General features: G+C 42.3%; 1 protein-coding gene across 1 annotated transcript; it reads right to left on the reverse strand.

The window, feature by feature from the left end:
• Positions 1-905: 905 nt before the first annotated feature.
• notum2 (notum pectinacetylesterase 2) lies at positions 906-19,051 on the reverse strand. The gene is made up of 13 exons (XM_049015269.1): positions 16,074-19,051; positions 6,291-6,363; positions 5,783-6,063; positions 5,528-5,580; positions 5,058-5,153; positions 4,850-4,910; positions 4,604-4,680; positions 4,428-4,530; positions 4,000-4,188; positions 3,731-3,831; positions 3,494-3,641; positions 3,020-3,067; positions 906-2,574 (listed from the first exon to the last, which is right to left on the reverse strand). The coding sequence occupies exons 3-13, from the start codon at positions 6,043-6,045 to the stop codon at positions 2,268-2,270; spliced, it is 1,446 nt and encodes a 481-aa protein (XP_048871226.1). The 5' UTR covers positions 6,046-6,063; positions 6,291-6,363; positions 16,074-19,051; the 3' UTR covers positions 906-2,267.
• Between the last annotated feature and the right edge of the window lie 95 nt (positions 19,052-19,146).

Genomic DNA, 19,146 nt, shown 5'->3' on the forward strand with positions numbered 1-19,146 from the left:
TTGCAATGGATGGCAAACTGAAAGAAATGGAAAAAGGTGACGCTGAGAAAGCAGGGATAAACCGGAAAAAATACGCTGGAGGAGGATGCAGAGAAATGCACAGAACTTTCAGCTTTATTTAGGACAGGTGAGAAAACTTGTAGTCCGTTAACTTGACGCTGCCTTGGGTCACATCTTCAGTAGGTGAGAGCAAATTAGCCAGCTAACAAGTACGTGTGTCGGCGGCTGCATTATGTCTTATAGCGTAAAACGCATAGGGTTTCTCGCGTTACTAACATGTTGTTCCTAAATGAAAAAATGAAGTTGACTACACACGCGAGTGAATCCAAATTAAATATTGGAAAGTGCATGTCTCCAATTCCCCCTGGCTCCTTCGCCCTTGTTCTTACGTCTTTGGACATTGATGGGGTCTTTTGCTACCAATAGGAATCTTTGGTCTGATTTAGTATTTTGCCATTTTCAGAAACTAGAAAAGTCACTGGTAATGGATGGATGTGTTTAATTATTATTGAGAACGACTGAGAGCTTAATTGATAATACAGTATCCGAGGTTCCCTTGCTGTTTCTGGGGATGGGAAATGTTTTGTAACACTAGTAAGTAATGAATCTGTCCTACCTAGTGTTACAGACTGACTTTTATTTGTGCTCGTGTTCACATTACCTGTGACCTTCAGCTCCAAAAGGTCTCTAAATGACACCTAAAACATTCTATAAATATCTGTAGTCACGATCATTGAATATAATTCTAGACACAGCTACTTCTGGTCCCTGCAGCCCTGACCTGGGTGGATGGATGGATGGATGGATGTAATTTCTGCTGGATATTTAATCACTGTTTTCACAAAAATAGTCTTTAATGGACTTTTCTCTACACCAAGCATGACAGACACAGTCTAAGCCAAAACTTATCAAAGTGCGCCCTCTAGTGAGAGTAGAAATTCCAGTGAATAGGGAAATGCTTACGACATTAAATACACATGATGGCATTGTGGAGTTTCCTTTTTACTTTGTTTTTGTACTTAATACATCCAATAATACAATAAACAACATTTATGCTAAAAGCAGCAAATCAAATTATTGAATAACAATAAATACTTGACCTTTATAACAGATATATAGGTTATATAAAATGGCACAATAAGAATTTTGGATGATTTAGATAAAATTGATAATTTCACATGAAATAAAAAACGGATGCGTCCTTGAATTAGTAGCCATATTGTTAACAAGTACTATTTTGTTTTAAAAGGATTTTCTTAAAAACTCATTCAGAAATGTTTTACATTCTGAGCTGGGAAATTGACTGCTAAAACAGTAACACAAAGAAACTGATACTGTGCACACTTTAAAATATTTTAAGCATTTAAAACAATAAAATACACATGATTATCACCATGACCCTTTACGGATACTCTAAATATTAACACTATAATATAACCTATAATTTCTCCATCTGGGAAATAAAATCAAATTAACTCAATAACATTATTAATCTGATTTTGTAGCCCCTATTATGACTATACGAAGCAATAGCAGCTGAACCATTTGAAGCCACATTTTGTGTGCGTGTTTGTGTGTGTGTATGTTTGCATGAATTTGCCGCATTATAGGGTTTATTTGTCTGTGTTTTTCATGGAGAGAAAGGTGCGTTATGCAAAAACGACCCAATTTCCCCTCAGGGATGCATCAAGTATCGCTATTACTATTATTAACAAATAATGGCAGCTAACAGTGTCAATGTAGGGTTACCAAAAGGCTGTAGATTCATTTACAGGAGTGCAGCTGACTGCTGTGAGAGCTTCAGCCAGCCAGCTATCAGGTAACTTTGCCAGCTTTCATCCTAGAACTAGGCTAGCCACATGTGCCTCATCAGTATGGCTCCAAACTTAATCTGGCAACCTCCTAAAAGTGACCCGTGGCAACTTAGGAAAGCCAAAAGGTTTAACTGAAAAACCCTAAAAACTGAAATTACTGAGACATCTCTCCAAACCGAATACTGTGCAGCATAAAGGAGCAAATCTATCTGAATGTCTGAGAACTAATTAGAGGCACGCAGGTGTCAGAGAGAGACAGCTAGCCCTTTAAGCAGATGGAAAGCCCAGGAAAACTGAGCCCAGGATCCCAGAGGAATTCCCACGGGTCCGAACACCAGTTTTCAGTGGAGCAATGGAATGCTTGGTGGCACAACTGAGTACCAGACTGAGATATCCGCATCATGTTTACATTACTACTCATTCCTTCACAATGCCGTGGAGCTAATGCACCCCCTAGCCTCCATTACTGACCATGCCAGTCAGGTGGCTACCCTCCTGCTTCAGATTCAGACCCAACTTCTGCAGGTCCAGACCCATGGAGGCCAACACCTGGAGCAGGGTGAGCTCCTGGTTGGTGGCCTGATCCACAAGGGCAGGGCACGTGGGATTGCACTGTGGCCACTGGCAACTGTCGATCAGGTTAAAGGGGCAGCCCTTGATGGTGGTCTTGCTGTTACGGTTGGATTCCTGCAGACTCTTATCCCAGCACTGCAGAGCTCGTGTAAGTGAGGTCCCTTTAACTTGAAAATCCATCCAGTTACTGTGTAGAGACAGCAGGGGACAGTAAGTCAACCTCACTTTTCAGGCTTCACTGCACTTTGTTTTTATTCTCTCAAAGTCCACTTGTGAATCAGCTCTGCATGCAACTTCACACTTCTGCACTGCACGACAAAACTGCCTATGCCTACCTTAAACTTTTCCTGACCTCACAGCAAGCTCTACACCAGATCACCTTTGACCTCACTTAACCATATACCCCCAGTCCTCGATTCTGGCCCCCGTGCCAGCCCTACCCCCCACCCTTCTAGGCAGGAGGGAGTCAGGCTTGGTCCCAAATGGGGAGAGTGAAAGTGTGACATGGCACCCAATGACAGATAGAATGTGGGGTGATGAATGAGCCTCCATAAACAGGAGCATGAGTTCATCCTGCAGAGATGGAGCAGCATATGTTAGTGCAGTCTTCAGGCCGTTTCAGATGTCCTTACCTTTTAGTGATCAACGTGTGGGCCAAGCAGGAGGGAGCAAACACCGCCCTAGAGATGTACATCACACAATGACCAGGGAGCACACCACAAAGGCTCACTATAAACCTAAACTAACTCTGACCCTAATTACCCAGCCACCATGGTGAGTCACACGATACATCCATAAATCCATACTCCAACCTTGGTCAGAGTGGGGGGAGGGGGTGCTGGAGGCAGGGGTACACCCTGGACAATGGCAGCCCAGTTTTAAACACACACATGCCCTGATACTCACATTACGGGCACTTTAGAGATAAAATTTAGTCAAACTTAAGATGGAATCTTGTATGACATGGAGAGAACATGCAAAATCCAGGTTCTTAAACATTTTTTTTTTGGAAATCATTGAGATTTTAATTGAGAATGTTTCGATTTATAAGGGTGTTAACACAAGGGTGTTCACTTTTTTGCAAAAGAGAAGCGCATCACACTCACAAAACATCCTTGAGCGAATTTTTGAGCTCCTTTCCCAGGTTCTGCATGTAGGTCCACTGCTGCTCAGACAAGGACTGCCCACCCAGGTAGATGTTCTCCAGCCGCAGCTGCTCCTCATCAAATAACCATTGCACCACGAATAGAGGGGCTGAGAAAAGATGTAAGAGGGTGTCTTTACCCAATAGTGCTCTAAGAGCCATGCAGGCAAAGGCACTATAAATGGCGAGTTATACATACAGGACAGGGAAGAGTAGAGCTTGGGGCCAAAGAAGCAGTGCCACTCCTCTCCTTTCCGATACTGCTGACGGCACTTCTCTGGGATCATCCCGTTCCACAGTCTGCAGGTGCAGTAAAACATTCCCATAACATTCCCCGTCATCATTCATGGGGACATATGAAAAACATTGGGGACTGTTTTGGAGTTTTGTTTTTTACCTTCGAACACAAACAAACAGACCAGACAGACCTGTGAAGTGAGAGCTCGTCCTCACTTGACATCTTCTTACCGGAGGCCTTTTTTGATGGCATCTGCTGGTGTGCAGGACACGCTGTCGGGACACTCAGGCACCTTCTGCTGCTTACTCTCCAAAAACCAACCAGAGTCTACCAGACCACGGACCTGTGCCTCTGCACCCAGCTGCTCCAGCTGGGCAGACACCTTCTCGATGTTCAGCAGCACGCCTGTACCCCCTGCACTGTCATGACAATGATGGTACTCCTCTGTAATTTGTACATTTGTCTGCTTGCTTTGTACATTTGACTACTCGATTCATACATTCGTCTGCCTGCAAGAGTACATTTGTCTGCTTGAACTTACAGTCAACCTGCAGGCATTGAACGATAAACCACTAAAATCACTTTAATATTACATATTTTCACTGACATTTCCATAAAGGCCAATATGTATGTGGATAAATCAGGCAAGGAGACCTACCTCGTACCAGCCAACATAATGACCTTTGCTTGTTTGATGCCCTTGAGAGTGAGATCTTTGATCACCTCCCGGATAATAAGGGAGCCCATGAAGGCGTATTCAACTGTAAGAAACAAGACTGTCACAACACAGAATCTCCACATACATGACACACTTGTCTGTGGTGAGAGCCATACCCGTATCTTTTCCCTGTCGGGCTTTTGCGGGCGGTCCAGTTCCACTCCACACATCACTGGAGCAGTATGGAACGAATCTGGAATGATAAACTTGGCTCACACACCAACTTATCTCAGAACACATTATGAGGCGTTTATGGGATCAGCACGAGTCACTGTCTTTCAATGAAGGACACAGACACATGAACTTGAACCTTATGATGAACTTGACCCTTATCTGGATAATCTTTTTTTTCAAGAACTTACACAATATTGGCATTCCACCAGTGAGGATTTTCTTCAGGTTGTGCTGAGAGGATTCCAGTACCTGTAACGTATTTCAAGCAAAACACCACTTAGACATGTAGTAAAATAAGCATCAGGAGAGAGAAAGGTTGACTGCAGCACAGGATACAGTCATCTACTGTGGAACAAGTATCACTAGCCGAAACAGTGTGAAAGCATATCAGCCAACCTTTTCGTGTCTGGGGCCAGTCCGATGAGCTCATGAGCCGAGGGATATTTTTGTATCTGGAGTCGCAGGTCTCTTTGTTGTAGCAGCACCAGCCACCTAAAAATATGATGCTAATATTATCCTTAGCAGATTACAAAGAGGAGATCCCATTCAGCCCTCCAGCTAACCCCCTTAGGTCTGGCCAAGGAATGCACCTGCGATTGCACCTGCTCGATTCACCTGCTCAGAACTGCTGATGCTTAGAGGATGGGCTTGCATTGAACTGTAACCATAGGGGATACTGTGATTGAGTACCTTCGAGTAACTATATAAGGCTAGTTCACTTCTGGACTAGGGTAACACTTGGATACATTTTTGAAAATGTATATTTTCACTGAACAAGGCTAACTTTTATCAATAGGACTAAGATACAAATTAAAATATTTCAAGAGTGCTTTTGAACAAATGAGCAGTACATTAACAATACCAACCTTCCAAAAATATGAGCCATCGTTTGCTTCCTCTGAATTCCTTCAAGTAAAACCTACAGAACACCAACGGGTTATGTTGAAATATAAACCACTGAAATATGCTATAAATCCATGTTGGAACTAATGCTTTCAATTAAACTACAAATAAAGCAGAACATTTTATAAATGTCTTTTAAAATAACTGAGATGAGATTTAGGTTTAAGGTTAACTTTTGAGGACTGTACAGTTCTCCAGCAGGTGGAGGGGTATCTCACCCAGCTGCCGTCCCATCGTTGCAGGTGACCTGTGTGTTCTTGAGGAAGTGCAATTTCATGTCATCGCTGACCTTATTGCCGGAGGCTCCTCGCCCTCCAGGGCCCGCTGTCACAGGGTGTGCCTCATCCTCAGAGGCCACCTCGCCCCCCTGCTGGCCCCCAGTCTTTCTGGGTGATTTGCTACCAGCTTTAGTATTGCGGTTACTTTGGCAGTTCAGCCCTCCAAACAGGAGCAGCAATGCCACATGGTACAGCACTTTCATAGCAAATCAACCAGATCTCTTCAAGGAAGACAGAAAGACCCAGGGAAACATTTTAATAAGAGTGCTTCCCTTGACAGAAAGAACATTATGTTCACAAAATGCACACTTATTACACATGCATGCAACGGTTGTTGACTTAGTCAGCAGAGTGTTTTCTAAACTGATTAGTCGTTAGTACTACGCATTATTGATCCAGTAAAGTGAGAGCTGGGCATGTGATGACCACCCGCCTGACAGCAAAATACCTTTTCAGTATCCACTTGGGGAAAACGTCAGGCGTGCCAGGGGACCCCTAGGCCAGTCGAGGTGGCGCTGTAGCTGCGAAGAGTGGAGATCAAGCGGAAGGTGGTGAGCGTGGGCTCGGTAGCTTCTGGTCAAGCCTCACATGTGGGTCGGGCTTTATAGTGCCATCATATGGATCACATTTCCCAGCATTCTCTTTGAGCTGCCGCCAAATCTGGCCGGACAACGCACAGGGTTGGATGGTACACGCCGAGGAGAAAAGATAACACACGCTCTCCGGAACGCATTTCAAAGGCCCCCTCCCACCTTGGGTTAGAAACACCCAGCCCACACCATTAGACTGAGGATTAAATCAAACAGCTCAATGTCTGGTCTGACATGATGCAAATTTCAGGCAGTTTGTTACCTCCAGTCACACATCTTGAGGTCAATGTTAAAAATCAGGCAGGTTAGCACATCTGAATGAAGACGGCCACTTGACAGAGATCCAGGCTGATCTAGCAGGGCAGCTTTCATGCAGACTCTTGTACCATTCAGTAAAAACCCTTTCCTTGACTCAACACGTGCACCCAACACATAAGCAACAGTCCACCTCAAATGTTATGTAAAAATGCACCTGTTTTTTTATTATTGATCAATGCAATGCGATTTGCACATGTATTATAATGGAGAGTCACTAGGATTAGGAGTGCGCAGGAGTCAATAACAGGAATTCATGGCCTAATACAGTACATTGTGATGAAGAACAAACACAGTGTCTTTCACAGTGGCTCAGTTCCGGCTTTAGACAAACCCTCAGAATAGGGTGTTTGGTAAGTGCAGTAGCACTTTTTGACCTTTCTCACTGCAATCATTTGTTTTATATTAAAAACTCTTATCAGGCTTCATTAATATATTCAACATAATATTATCATTTTAAAAGAAGTGGTAAATAATATTAAAATGTAAGCAGGCCTGGTGTTATCTTCCAAAGAATAAATAGAGTGTGATTTCAGTATGAGCAAGGTCACAAACAGGCACAACTGCATTAATCTGCTCTGCTGCAAATAAAAAAACACACCAGCTCAGAGATTAAAATAATGTAAAATTAGGCAGACATCACTCAGACAATAAACGCTTAGGGCAAAATTTTTCAAAAAAGTGAACGCAGTCTGTGGTTTATTGTCCACAGAACCTCCTAATGCAACTTGAAAAAGTGATGACTTTAAACAAGTAACTTTCTGTGTCGTTTACCTTCAGCCACGTCTTCGGCAGATTCAGGTGTGAGTCAGTACCCCTGGGCTAGGAGTTTGACTCCAGGGCTGAAAAGGCAGGGTATTTCAAACTGATCTCACGTATCCCCAGGATAGCTACAGGGTGACGTGTTGATCAGCAAAGGAGATCACAAGCCTGGCCTCTGAAATGCTCATCAATGAAATGCACACCATCCCATCGTGTCAATCAAACCATTAACAAGACTCTGAGAGGGACGGGGCTCTCACACCCGGCAGAGGGGACTGTGCCCTCACATGCCTAGGCTCCCTTTGCAGCGACTGCATCTTCAGCTCTGGGTTATGTTCATATTCCAGCTCAAAATTGCACCATTCACGCTGCCCCAGTTTATCGAGTTTATGGTCACTTTCAATTATGTATGGTGACTTACATTGAATTAGTGAATTGGTTTCACTAATACATAAGCATGTTCTTTGGTCTGTTCAAACCACTGGCATTCAAGAAGTACTTACAGAATAACAAGGGGTCAGATTATCATCCTTCCAGTTGCTTAAAGCAGGCAAGACACTCACTGTGTTTTCAATCTACCATCGGCACAAACAACTTGCTGCATTTTTCATGCTCAAGCTTAGCTCGACATCTTTGGATTGTTAAGACCTATTTGCTGTTGTGACACCTTTTAAGTGATGCCAGCAAAACACTAAGATATGTGAAAATATCTTTTGTTGTACAATTTATTTTTCTTTCAAAAGAAAGTCAATGACATACTGAATTTGATCTACCGAGCTGAAAATGTTTCATTCCTTGACCATGCAGAAGAACCATCTGTCTTATCATAAAATCTATTCAACAATCTGTTAAGCAGATACTTGAAATAGCTGAAAAATGAACCAATTGCTGTAAATCTATCACCTTTTTAGCCAGAAAGTTTTGAGCAAAGCACATAGATGCCATTGTTGGCATTTTGCTGCTTTGATATTGGCTTCGACAGATGATATTTTTTGCAGGAGTCTGGGTAGACGAGCCATATTTTTACATATACCAATGAAGAAAGCAGACTGATAGTCCTGGTTCCCTTGGCATTACTCACATCAGGGAGCTTGTCCGTGTTCTGCTGGAACCTTGAAAAAAATGTCACATGAGAGACCTCATCTATGCACAAGCAGCTGAGAACTTGTTTACAAAAGAGTTTTCTCTCATACCCCCCAGCGATGGGCAGGCAGTTGGCAAAGAAATGTAAAGTGAAGGACAGAGCAGACAGAACAACGTTGACAGGACATTTCATTAGCAAACATGCAAAGCAGGACCCTACTTCATGCTATCCTCCGTTGTTTGGAATCCAGGTTTTAAATGGATCCACTCGGCAGCCTGACCGGCCCAAGTACATCGTCTGTCATGCATGTGTGTCATCGCTGCTGCAAGGTCTAAGGCCAAGCAGGAGCATTCATCAGCTGACAGTCCCCATGCAAACCATGCGATGAACAGTGCTGCAAACTTGATGTAGGGGACACTGGCCATGTGATTGTCCTTTATAGTACACACATATACAGATTCTTATAGTGCAGACTTTGAAATAAACACTATGATGTACAACCACAGAAATAAGCCCAAGCCACTCAGAGCTACAACAGTGAAGGTGTTTCTTCAAGTTTATATATATATTAAAAATGCATATATATTGTGTAAAACTCATAGGCAGCCAATGAAAATAATGTTTTTTTGTTTACTTAATCTTCATGTTGGTGTAGAACTATGCTATTATGCCCGCCTAGGTATATCGGTTTAGCCATTTCAAAACTTCTCCTAAAATCACCCTAATGCAATAACCATTCAATACATCCATGTATTTTTTTTACTCAACCACTAGCACACCTTGTCCAGCTAATCAATATCTGGTATAATGGTTCTTTTTATCTAAGTCAGTGAGCTGGTCGTGAAATTTAAGAAATACATGACATATCTGAGGTGCGGTTTGAGAACTGAAGCAGTGTTCATCTAGCCATGCAACTTTTTGGAGAACAAGTACTCTTCTCAGTAATGTGTGTATATATATATATATATATATATATATATATATATATATATATACACACACACACACACACACACACACTCACGCACCCACTATATACACTAAAATCCTGGTTGTCAGGGCCCACAAGACTGACATGTGGCTAATAAAGGCTAGCATATTTATGAGCACACGCCATAGCCACGTTCACAGAAACCACAGTGAGGCCCGACACACATGGGGACAAGTAGCCGGTCGGTGCTGGATTTCACCTCAGGCTGACAGCATGGCTTTTTGAGGCTAATGAGAAGTGTAAGATCCCTTCTAAAGAGGGCTGCCGGGAGGGGGCATACGATAGAGGTCAGGTGTTCAGGGGCCTGCGTAGCCCGCAGTAACCTTCAGAAGCCATCCTAACGCTGCCACCAGCCAAGGCATCTGTAAACACCTCGGGTGATGAGTTAGCCAGACAGCCACAGCAAGATGGACCCGAGAGTGATGTAAGCAGTCCCCAAAAAAGAGCGGAATGACTTAAGCCAGCAGGCATTGCCGTGAGGGCAAAATACTGGGGCACCTGCGACCACAGGACTCTGCGTTCCCCACGGGTCTTTGTAGTGACATGCCTCTATAGTTTGGAATAGTCCCCATCCCTTCCATCACCCCCCCCCCCCCCCAGACCACCACACAAGCGATGCCGACCATGGGAATCTAACTTGGAGATGCAGGAAAGACCCGGGACTATTTGACCATTACACATACTGTACTTATGAATAAATACCTATGGTCTATTTTGAGCTGTATTTGACACACAATCATCCATCATGCATCTGCTTATCCAGTATAGGGTGATGGGGAGCCCGGAGCCTGTCCAGGGTCTGACTTATTAACAAAAACCAGACTTGCTCTGATGTTAAATATGCTCCCCATGTAACACTGGTTTCACTTGCACAGTGAGACATCTCCAATGAGCTATAGCATCTGCTAACCAAGGAAATGATAAAATCCAAGGCACTGCACATGCATTTTAACAATGTCAAAAACTAAGGAAAAGGAAAAAAAAACAAGAAAAGACAACATCAACACAATCACATAAAGGTAGCAGCCACAACATGAATACAACTAAATGCAGAATCAGGGACTGCAATATATTTAGATGTTTATTTTTCTGTACAGTTGCCTTTCCACATTCGTGAATTTTACGTTCACGGTTTCTGTTATTTGTGCCCTTGAGAGGTGAGGTGGGCTATCCCACAAAAACAAAGTTTTGAGAAAATGAGCTCCAAAGCTGAAATTTTTTGCCTGTACCATACAATTGGTATATATATCATAGGTAGCACAGATCTCTGTATATTTAAAAGATAGATAGAACCTCAATAATTAATATTTGACACTAAACTCATTTTCGAGTGACATGTGGGATAGCCCACTTTACCTCTCAAGGGCACATTTCTGAGCTGGCTGTGAACAATTAAATGGGGATATTTTTGGAGTTTGCCAAAATATCACAGAAACTAACAGACGATGCTTAAGTCAAAAATATATAAACAATATTGAAAATGATTTGAATCTCATAAAATGATATATAAATGTTACAGTTATTTAAGATTTGTTAGTGTAAGTGCATACTATATGTTTAATATTAAAAGTTATGTTTGGTATTTGGTATGACACACGTTTTTGTCTCGGTAACCCGTCTCACTCATCTGTTATCTGTGTTTGTCACTGTGGAATATCGCATTTATCACACTAACTTTTAAACTTTTCAAAGCCATATTGGGTTGTGGTTGAGGAGGGGTTGGGGCTCCACGTATTTGCGAATTTTCACATCAATCAATCAAACTTTATTTATATAGCACTTTTCCTCCAAACACAATGCGACATAAAGTGCTTTACATGAAAAATAAATGTTGCTTCACTAACCCTTGTGAATGTGAAGGGGTGACTATATTCTAAATATGTTTTTGAAAATTTATAAAACTGTTATCCCTATGAATTACTACAATGAACTGATATTTATTAACTTAATCACCATTATTATTGCAATATTTTAAGTAATCCGTTAGATTTACTTGCACTTTTTGTGAACAATTGATTTTTGAAGAAGGCAAGTCTACAACTAAGACGTTTGGAAACAACTCAACACACGAAGAGAAGGTCATCTTCTAAGAAGCTCAGAAGACTAAGAAGAGCACATAACCATAATGCAGATGTCCTCCAGTGATGCAAACAGATAAGAGCTTGTTTAGCGGATGTTATTATACTCAAGCAGGTCTTCCACTAGCACCAAGTGGCCCATAGTGCCTCTGTAAATTATTGAACCTTGAAGAGACATTGGGGCCCATGAGAGTGTTGGGCAGCAACGTGGCCTCGAAATTATGCTGGAGAGACCACCCCTCTGTCTCCCTGCTGGTTGATTTACATGGCCAAGAAGGGGGGGGGGTCATGCTGCACCTGGCCCAACAGCGGGCCAGTCACATAAGGTGCCCCATGGGCCCTAAAAGTGCGGAGAATGGGCCTACAGGATAAGCAGAATTCAAGCTAAGCTACTGTTCCTCAGCTGGACCAAGGAACACCTGAGGAAGTGCTTACATGCCCAGCAATGATAGACAGAGTTACTCCTTCAGGAACTCAGACAATAACTGCTGAAGGTTGTAAAAGCAAGAAATGACAGAGAGCTTGAACACCTATCAGGAGCCATTGCTGATTTATATTTTATGTCAGATTTTTTAGATACTGTACCGTACGAGGGAGACTGCTGTTGAATGGTAATTATATCACAATAAAGTCTACAGTTAGACCTGTAACTGATTTGTGAATGTTAATAACGGGAAGGAAATCAAATCAAAATACCATTCACCTGCTTAGGGAGCCCACCGTGATTGGTTATCTTAAACAATGGGTAGGGGGCAGTCTTGGCATGATGAGAGAACAATAAATCAGCGATGAGGAATGATGAGGTAACGTCAGCAACTTGCATCATGTGACCAAGAGAACATGTGCATATAGAGCAGAAATGTGTTTAGTGTGCATTATTCCAGTGATGAACAAAATTAACAGCAGTACAGCAAGACAGATTTCCAGTGGGATCTAGCACAGCTGAGGCATGGGCGTAATTTATGGGGGGGTTATAACCCCCCAATAATCAGAAATGACCAATACAACCCACCAGTATTCAAACCAAAAGTAAGCCCTTCAGCTGACCCCTATAAAAAACCAAAATTTAGATATTCCAGCTTTGGAACTTTTTTTTTGGTGGATTTTCACGAATCTTCATCATAAACTGGGAAAATGTGAAAAAGTAGGAGCACCTGGTAAAGCTCTCCGGAATGAGGTTGTCACAGAAATAAACCCATAAACAGAAATAAGCCCATGTCAGTTGATGGAAATGTGAGCTGGCAGGCGGGCCGAGTCCACTGCCACTATGTCACATTTTGACCTTCCCGTTAATTAGCTGGTTTTTAAAAGGGGGCGGGTGGGCCGGGCCTTCATGATGCAGAGCACTGACCCCTCAGTTTAGCTGATGGCCTCAGGCTTCTCAGAAAGCCCTCTGGTGTTCCAGGCCTGAATTAAGGCTGCAGAAATTTATGAGAACATGACAGCCTGCAGGTGTGACCGCACGCACAGGGGTAATGCATTAACGCCCACTTCACACACACCTTACACTTACAGATTGAGAGACACATGACTGAATTTCATTCTGGAATAGGGCTGCATGGGAGATACACAGCTAAATAACATCTTTAATGAATTAGTGCTGTTGGCTAAGGTTAGCCAAGGTTTTAACCAAGCAATAGGAGTAACTGTCAGACTGCATGAAATCATTTGCAGGTTGGACTGGATTACAGCACACATTAATTAGTTGACTTTTTAGCTTCCTGACCTGTGATAACATTACAGTGGGCTTCCTGGGTATACAGACAATAAAAGGCCTCATTTCAGAAGCAGCTTGATATCTAGAGCTCATAGGTGTAGGTAGCTCTAAGCTATAATATTAGCCATGGCCCAGTTCCCCATACGGGCTAAACCTGTCTAACCAAAACATTCCTGCTTGTGGCCGAGTCCCAATTGACCAGGCAATCCTCCATCTGTTTGTGTTTATCCTGGACTGGAGTGCTAAAGACTGGGGGACATGAGCTGTTAGAGTCGTCATATCAGACCTCACCATGGTTGTGACCTTGACCATTGTTAAAGGAGTCTGCTAGACAGATGGGTCACATGTACCTTGTTGGGAAAGGTGTCTGCCCCCAAGGATTGGGGGATCCAGCCATGGTCACCGAGTAAGAATATGATCTGCATCCGAAAGCTTTTATGAGTTATAATAAATTTATACAGCTCATGCTTTCAGAATTTACCAGCACAATAATTCATGGGGCGAGGGCAGTACAATTTTTTTGGCTCCTTTTAAATCCATGTTGCTGATTTCACAGTCAGTATATCAAGATTCCTTTGAGATGCGAGTCTGGGTGGAGTGTCCTGACAACACTGTGCGAGAGTTTATCGAAATCAGTATGAGATGATAATCCACACTCCCTTCCTTTGCTTACAGACTGCAGCTGATCTTCTGCAGGACGCTGGCTGATTTAGACGTTAATTTTATGGTTCTCTGTGATTAACACTTGGCCACTATCGAGTCATCACTCATCTTTTATTTAATGATAATTTTGTCGCCCAGCACTGAGCCAGCACGTGCATTTTTAAAGACCCCTTTCTTCTAGTAAAGCTGTCAGCACTATTAAACCTACATAAGAATAACCCCCAACTACTTCTTTTAGCCAAAATTTAGCCTCCAGACTTTTAATGTATCATACATTTCTGTTTACCTCCATAGTCATTAATCTGTTTGTTCAAACCACATCAATGAATTACTGGCATAAAATATACATTAAACACAATTTTAAAGGAAATGCATAAATATTTAGTGCATTTCTCCATATAGTTTATTACCCCTTGTATATACACTTTTCACCATGTAAAAATTATGTGTTATTTTTTAAGCAAGCCAATCCAGGTACTCCTTTGTGTTCAGCGGTGTGGGCTCAGCCTGCACATGTTTTATATGGGTAACAGAGTGGAGTTTCATTTACAGACTGTTGCTAAAGTGGGAAAATATGGTATTTATAGACGGTGGGCAGCAATGTTTATTTATGATCATGAAGAGGACTGTAAATAGTTCCAGTGAATACTATTTCTTAGACCAGTGATGTCATGAATTATTGAAATATGCAAAACATAACTAGTCATAAAAGGAAGAGATTCAGTTGAAGGAACTTTCATGGCCGTGGTTCCACTGCGATTTGCTGTAAACGGAAAGCACTGGGAGGACATGCATCATCCTCGGTGTGAGCCGAATAGGTAGACCTACTGTAAGCCAAAGGTCATCGGACACAGAACAGGAAGTCAGCATTGCTCATTAATTCATTTCAGGGTTTGTCTCCTTTTTGGGGTCGCAGTGAGGATGCTATTTAAGGCAGCAGTCAGAAAGCAAGTAAGGTGAGAGCACATCAGGCCATGCCTTTGAAGACGTTCCCCTCACTTCATCCTCACCTACTCTTAAATCCCTTCTTGCTCCACCCTCCTTCAGTGCCACAATTGTAAGGTATATCCCAGGCAGATCACTGAGATCATCCAACAGTAATTAACTGATTATTCCAAAAATCCCGCTGAGAAGGGAGGAGGCAGCTTTTCGTCACTATAGTCTATATAGCTACTTAATCTTATAGAGAGAGAGAGAGAGAGAGAGAGAGAGAGAGAGAGAGAGAGAGAGAGAGAGAGGTAAGGAGCATGCACTGAATACAGTGCGCTGCAGCACCCACCACACGATAAACCACCTCTGGGATGGGAACCTGAGTGCAGCCATGTGGTGGGCGACACCTCAGCACCACTGAATCTTAGTACTTTCAAAATTAGCCTCTAAACACACATCTTCACAATTATGTACACCAGTGTTTCTCAACCTGAACCGCAAGGTCCCCTAGACGGTCCACGTTCTTTCTCCGTTCCAGCTCGTCAAAAACGAGGATTGTCTGAGGGTCCCACACTGGCGTATGGTAACCTATGGCAATCAGTCATTTAATTAATATATTGTATGCACTTATAGGGCTGCACAACTAATCGTAATAAAACGGCATCTCCAATCATACCTCTATACGATCTCACTTGTAAATTACATCTTCTGCATTGTATTACAACAGCTCAAAACAAGCGCTCTCTCAAACATCTCATAATTCTGCATTCTCTTTAAACGGCGCTTTTCCAGCGCACCAGGTACCTTGTTTTGAAAGTATGGTTCTTTCAACTCAGTTAATTTTTTTGTATAACGCATATTATCCCCACCCAAAGCCCCCAAGATGTTGGTTTTCCACTGTCGTAAAAACTGGTACCTGCAGTGAATGACATCACAACGCGAGACGAGTTTTTGTACTGAATTCGAAAAATGGATGTAGTATATTACATGGTTGGACGACGTGCGATATTAATACCAACATTGCATGTTGTGCATATGCAGTTCATACTTCGCCAATATGAAATACCCCATTTATTACTTTAAAATCAAGGTTTTTCTTACCTTCGGTACAGATATTATAATGCAGTGAGCTTTTAATTTGTCATAGGTAAAAATAATACGTTTTGCTATTTTAATTGTTATTTCATTTCAAGATTATCAAGTATATGCTTAAAAATCAGTTTAAAATTGACCTCCGCTGCTTTTGCGTCAGCGCTACATGCATTCTCTGAAGCAATTATTTTCATCTTTGCTGTTTAAATCACTCCTGACGGAATCGTGAGATATTTATGTTGAACTCCATTTTGTTTTATAAATACCCCAATATTTAGTACAACAAAATCACATTGCAATACTTAGAAATGTTCCAGTAGGCCTACCGTGTTGTCATACTATATCATGTAAAATACTTCATTTCTTTTTGTGTTGTCCTGATCTATGGTTTTTCCGACCTGATCGTAATTAAAGCTTGGGTTACTTCAGTTTTCCACTCATCCATTATTATTTTATTGACATTATTTATTGTTGTTTACTGAGTTCGGAACTGTTTTCAATACGAAGGTTGTATTGCATTTCAGAGGCAGGCTATTTGTATAACCGATCGACAAAGAAAGCGTTTCAAGCCCCACCCCAAAGTACCGAAGTTCCCCACTGGCACTTTTGGTACTGGAACTTTGGGTATGGCTGTTTTGGTTACCCTATCTGAACGGCCAACTGAGCGGTTCCGTTCTGTTGTCAGCAGTTGGTGTGACGGTCCGGGATCAATCATATGTTTTTTGTGTTTCCTTTTTCAGTTTAAAGAGTGCAATAAATTTGAGGAGGGGGAAATCGTTACAGAAAATCGTGATCTCAATTCTAAGTAAAAAAAAAAAAAAAAAAGTCCTGATTCGCGTTTTTCCCCAGAATCGTGCTGCACTATACACTTATTTAACTTTTTATTATCTTTAATTTCTTGTGATTGCTTCTTCTTTTAAAACGTATGCAAAGTGACCCTGTGGATAAAACAGTGCTATGGAAATAAAGACTGATTGATTGATTGACTGACTGAGGAAAAGGGCAGATGGCCACGAGCCTCTCTCTCTATACGGGCATAAACTCAAAGGACTCGGGATGATTCATCATTAGAAAAACAAAGTGTCACAGAAGAGCCACTGTCTTTATAGGATTATAATGGGGCCAACACTATGTGGGAACATAAAGTTTGAAATAAGAGGCTGTCCTGTGTTGCATGCCCTGCATCGTCCTAATGTCCAAGCACCCACATGGCACAGAACGTCCTCTAAGGACAGCTCAGGCTGAGAACGAGGGTAAGCCTTTTGTTTGGCTGATTGCCCGCAGCGTAACCCTGCTCAGCAGTGACCTGATGTAAAGAACAGCTGTGTGCTCGTCTTTATGGTTCTGCGAACATGACAGCCCGCAGAGTCCTGATTTACATGGGTGGAGATAGCGTGCAGTCTTATAAAGCTGACATAGCCCACTTTGAAATGCGCAGCACAGAGCACAAAGACACATATATGGATCGATAGCAGGAAGGTGAAGCAAAAAGACTTCAGATGAGCTACCAGCACATTGTTTCTGCTCAGCCTGATGAATAAAAACAAACCATAAAGACCTAAAGTAACATGCCGTAGTTTTGCATACTTTTAGCTGTCAAATTAAGTGCTTTACCAAGTATGTGTGAAGATAATGAAGTCTCTCACATACATGTGACATCACCGTGATCACAGACTGTGTAAACGTGGGAAGTTATAAAAAAAAAATCATAGAAATCTCTAAAGTTGTGACAATTGCTTAATAATAATCACAGCAATGTTGTTTCCAAGATGGGTCCCCAAATATCTGGCTGAGGTTCAAGGCCCCAGTCATAAAACTTAAAGAGCGAAGGATTAGGGGATATTGGAGGCTGGACTTTTTGGTGTTAGGTGTAAGTGAGAAACAGGACCGGTTCTTAAACAGTTATTGAGTGCTGATAAGAACGAATGAGTTTGAAGCAGGGAGGAGCATTACGTACAAATACTTCACCCAGACTAATAGCTAATAACAGAAAAAATTGCCCACGAACAGGGACTAAAGCCCTACGGAGTGCCCCAGACATGTCAGTGGGATTGCCCCATGTGCAGACCTCAGCACCCCGCGTCAGCCTCGTGCTTCTGGATGTCCGCACTAAGCTCCTACTCACGTTCTACACTAGCCCATCGTATCCAGTGTCACACTTTCCTCTGCTGTTCACTCGCAGGTAATATCATCCTGGATAATGAGGCCCCTCGTTTCCCCAGAGACCTGGCACAGCTGAGGAGCCTCGCTAGCTATGCGCTCGTCTCCCTAAGATGCACGACTTAATGCCTCAGGTGCTCCTTGGTGCCTCCTGCTGTTTGTATGCTGAGCGCTTCTGCTCTCCACGTCCCTAATGCTGCTCAGTTAGGAGGGCCACCACTCCTGCTCTCTACCTACCACTCTATTGTCCCACGTGTACCAAGTCACACTCCTTCCATGTGTATACCTCACCTGTCCATGTGCGCTGTACGATACACTATCTTGAAATTTATTTATTCTTGGGAAAGTATACAGCATTACTTCTGTGATGCTGCTAGGCAACAAAAAATTACGCCTGGGGGGGTCAATGAAGTTCAATGAAACGTATGAGAATTGCCTGCAAAACGAAAATTTTACATTTATACCAAATCCAGACCAGAAGACGTCATGTAAAGTGTGACTGAAGTGAAATTACTCCTAATTCAAAAAGGCCAAGTGAATTCAAAACGGACAACGACAAGCTTTAGGGGGCAGTGGTGGCTTAATGGTTAGGGAAGCACACTTGTAATTGAAAGATGGTTTGAATCCCCAACCAGCAAAGCATCACTGAGGTACCCTGAGCAAGGTACTGCTCCCCGGGCACATAATTAGCTGCCCACTGCTATGTCACATATGGGTTAAATGCAGAGGACACATTTTGTTGTTGTGCGCTGTGGTGTGTCAACACTGATCATCAAATTCTAAGATTAAACAGACAAATAAAACATCACAGATAGACTTCAGATTCTAAAACACGGAGTTTCACTTAATTTAAAATTGATTTTAAAAAGACAAACGCTAACTGAATATACTGCAGAGCCCTGGAACAGGGCCCCTATATAAA

The sequence above is a fragment of the Brienomyrus brachyistius genome, chromosome 5 (assembly GCF_023856365.1).
Source record: "Brienomyrus brachyistius isolate T26 chromosome 5, BBRACH_0.4, whole genome shotgun sequence".
In the NCBI taxonomy this organism is placed as follows: Eukaryota; Metazoa; Chordata; class Actinopteri; order Osteoglossiformes; family Mormyridae; genus Brienomyrus; species Brienomyrus brachyistius.

Bases quoted from the DNA above. Each gene is read 5' to 3' on its own strand.
- notum2 (XM_049015269.1), bottom strand. From the start codon at position 6,045: ATGAAAGTGCTGTACCATGTGGCATTGCTGCTCCTGTTTGGAGGGCTG. The intron at 5,581-5,782 runs GTGAGATACCCC...GGTGTTCTGTAG, and splicing joins AACGATGGGACGGCAGCTGG to GTTTTACTTGAAGGAATTCA. The intron at 4,531-4,603 runs GTATGGCTCTCA...TGTTTCTTACAG, and splicing joins CCGACAGGGAAAAGATACGG to TTGAATACGCCTTCATGGGC.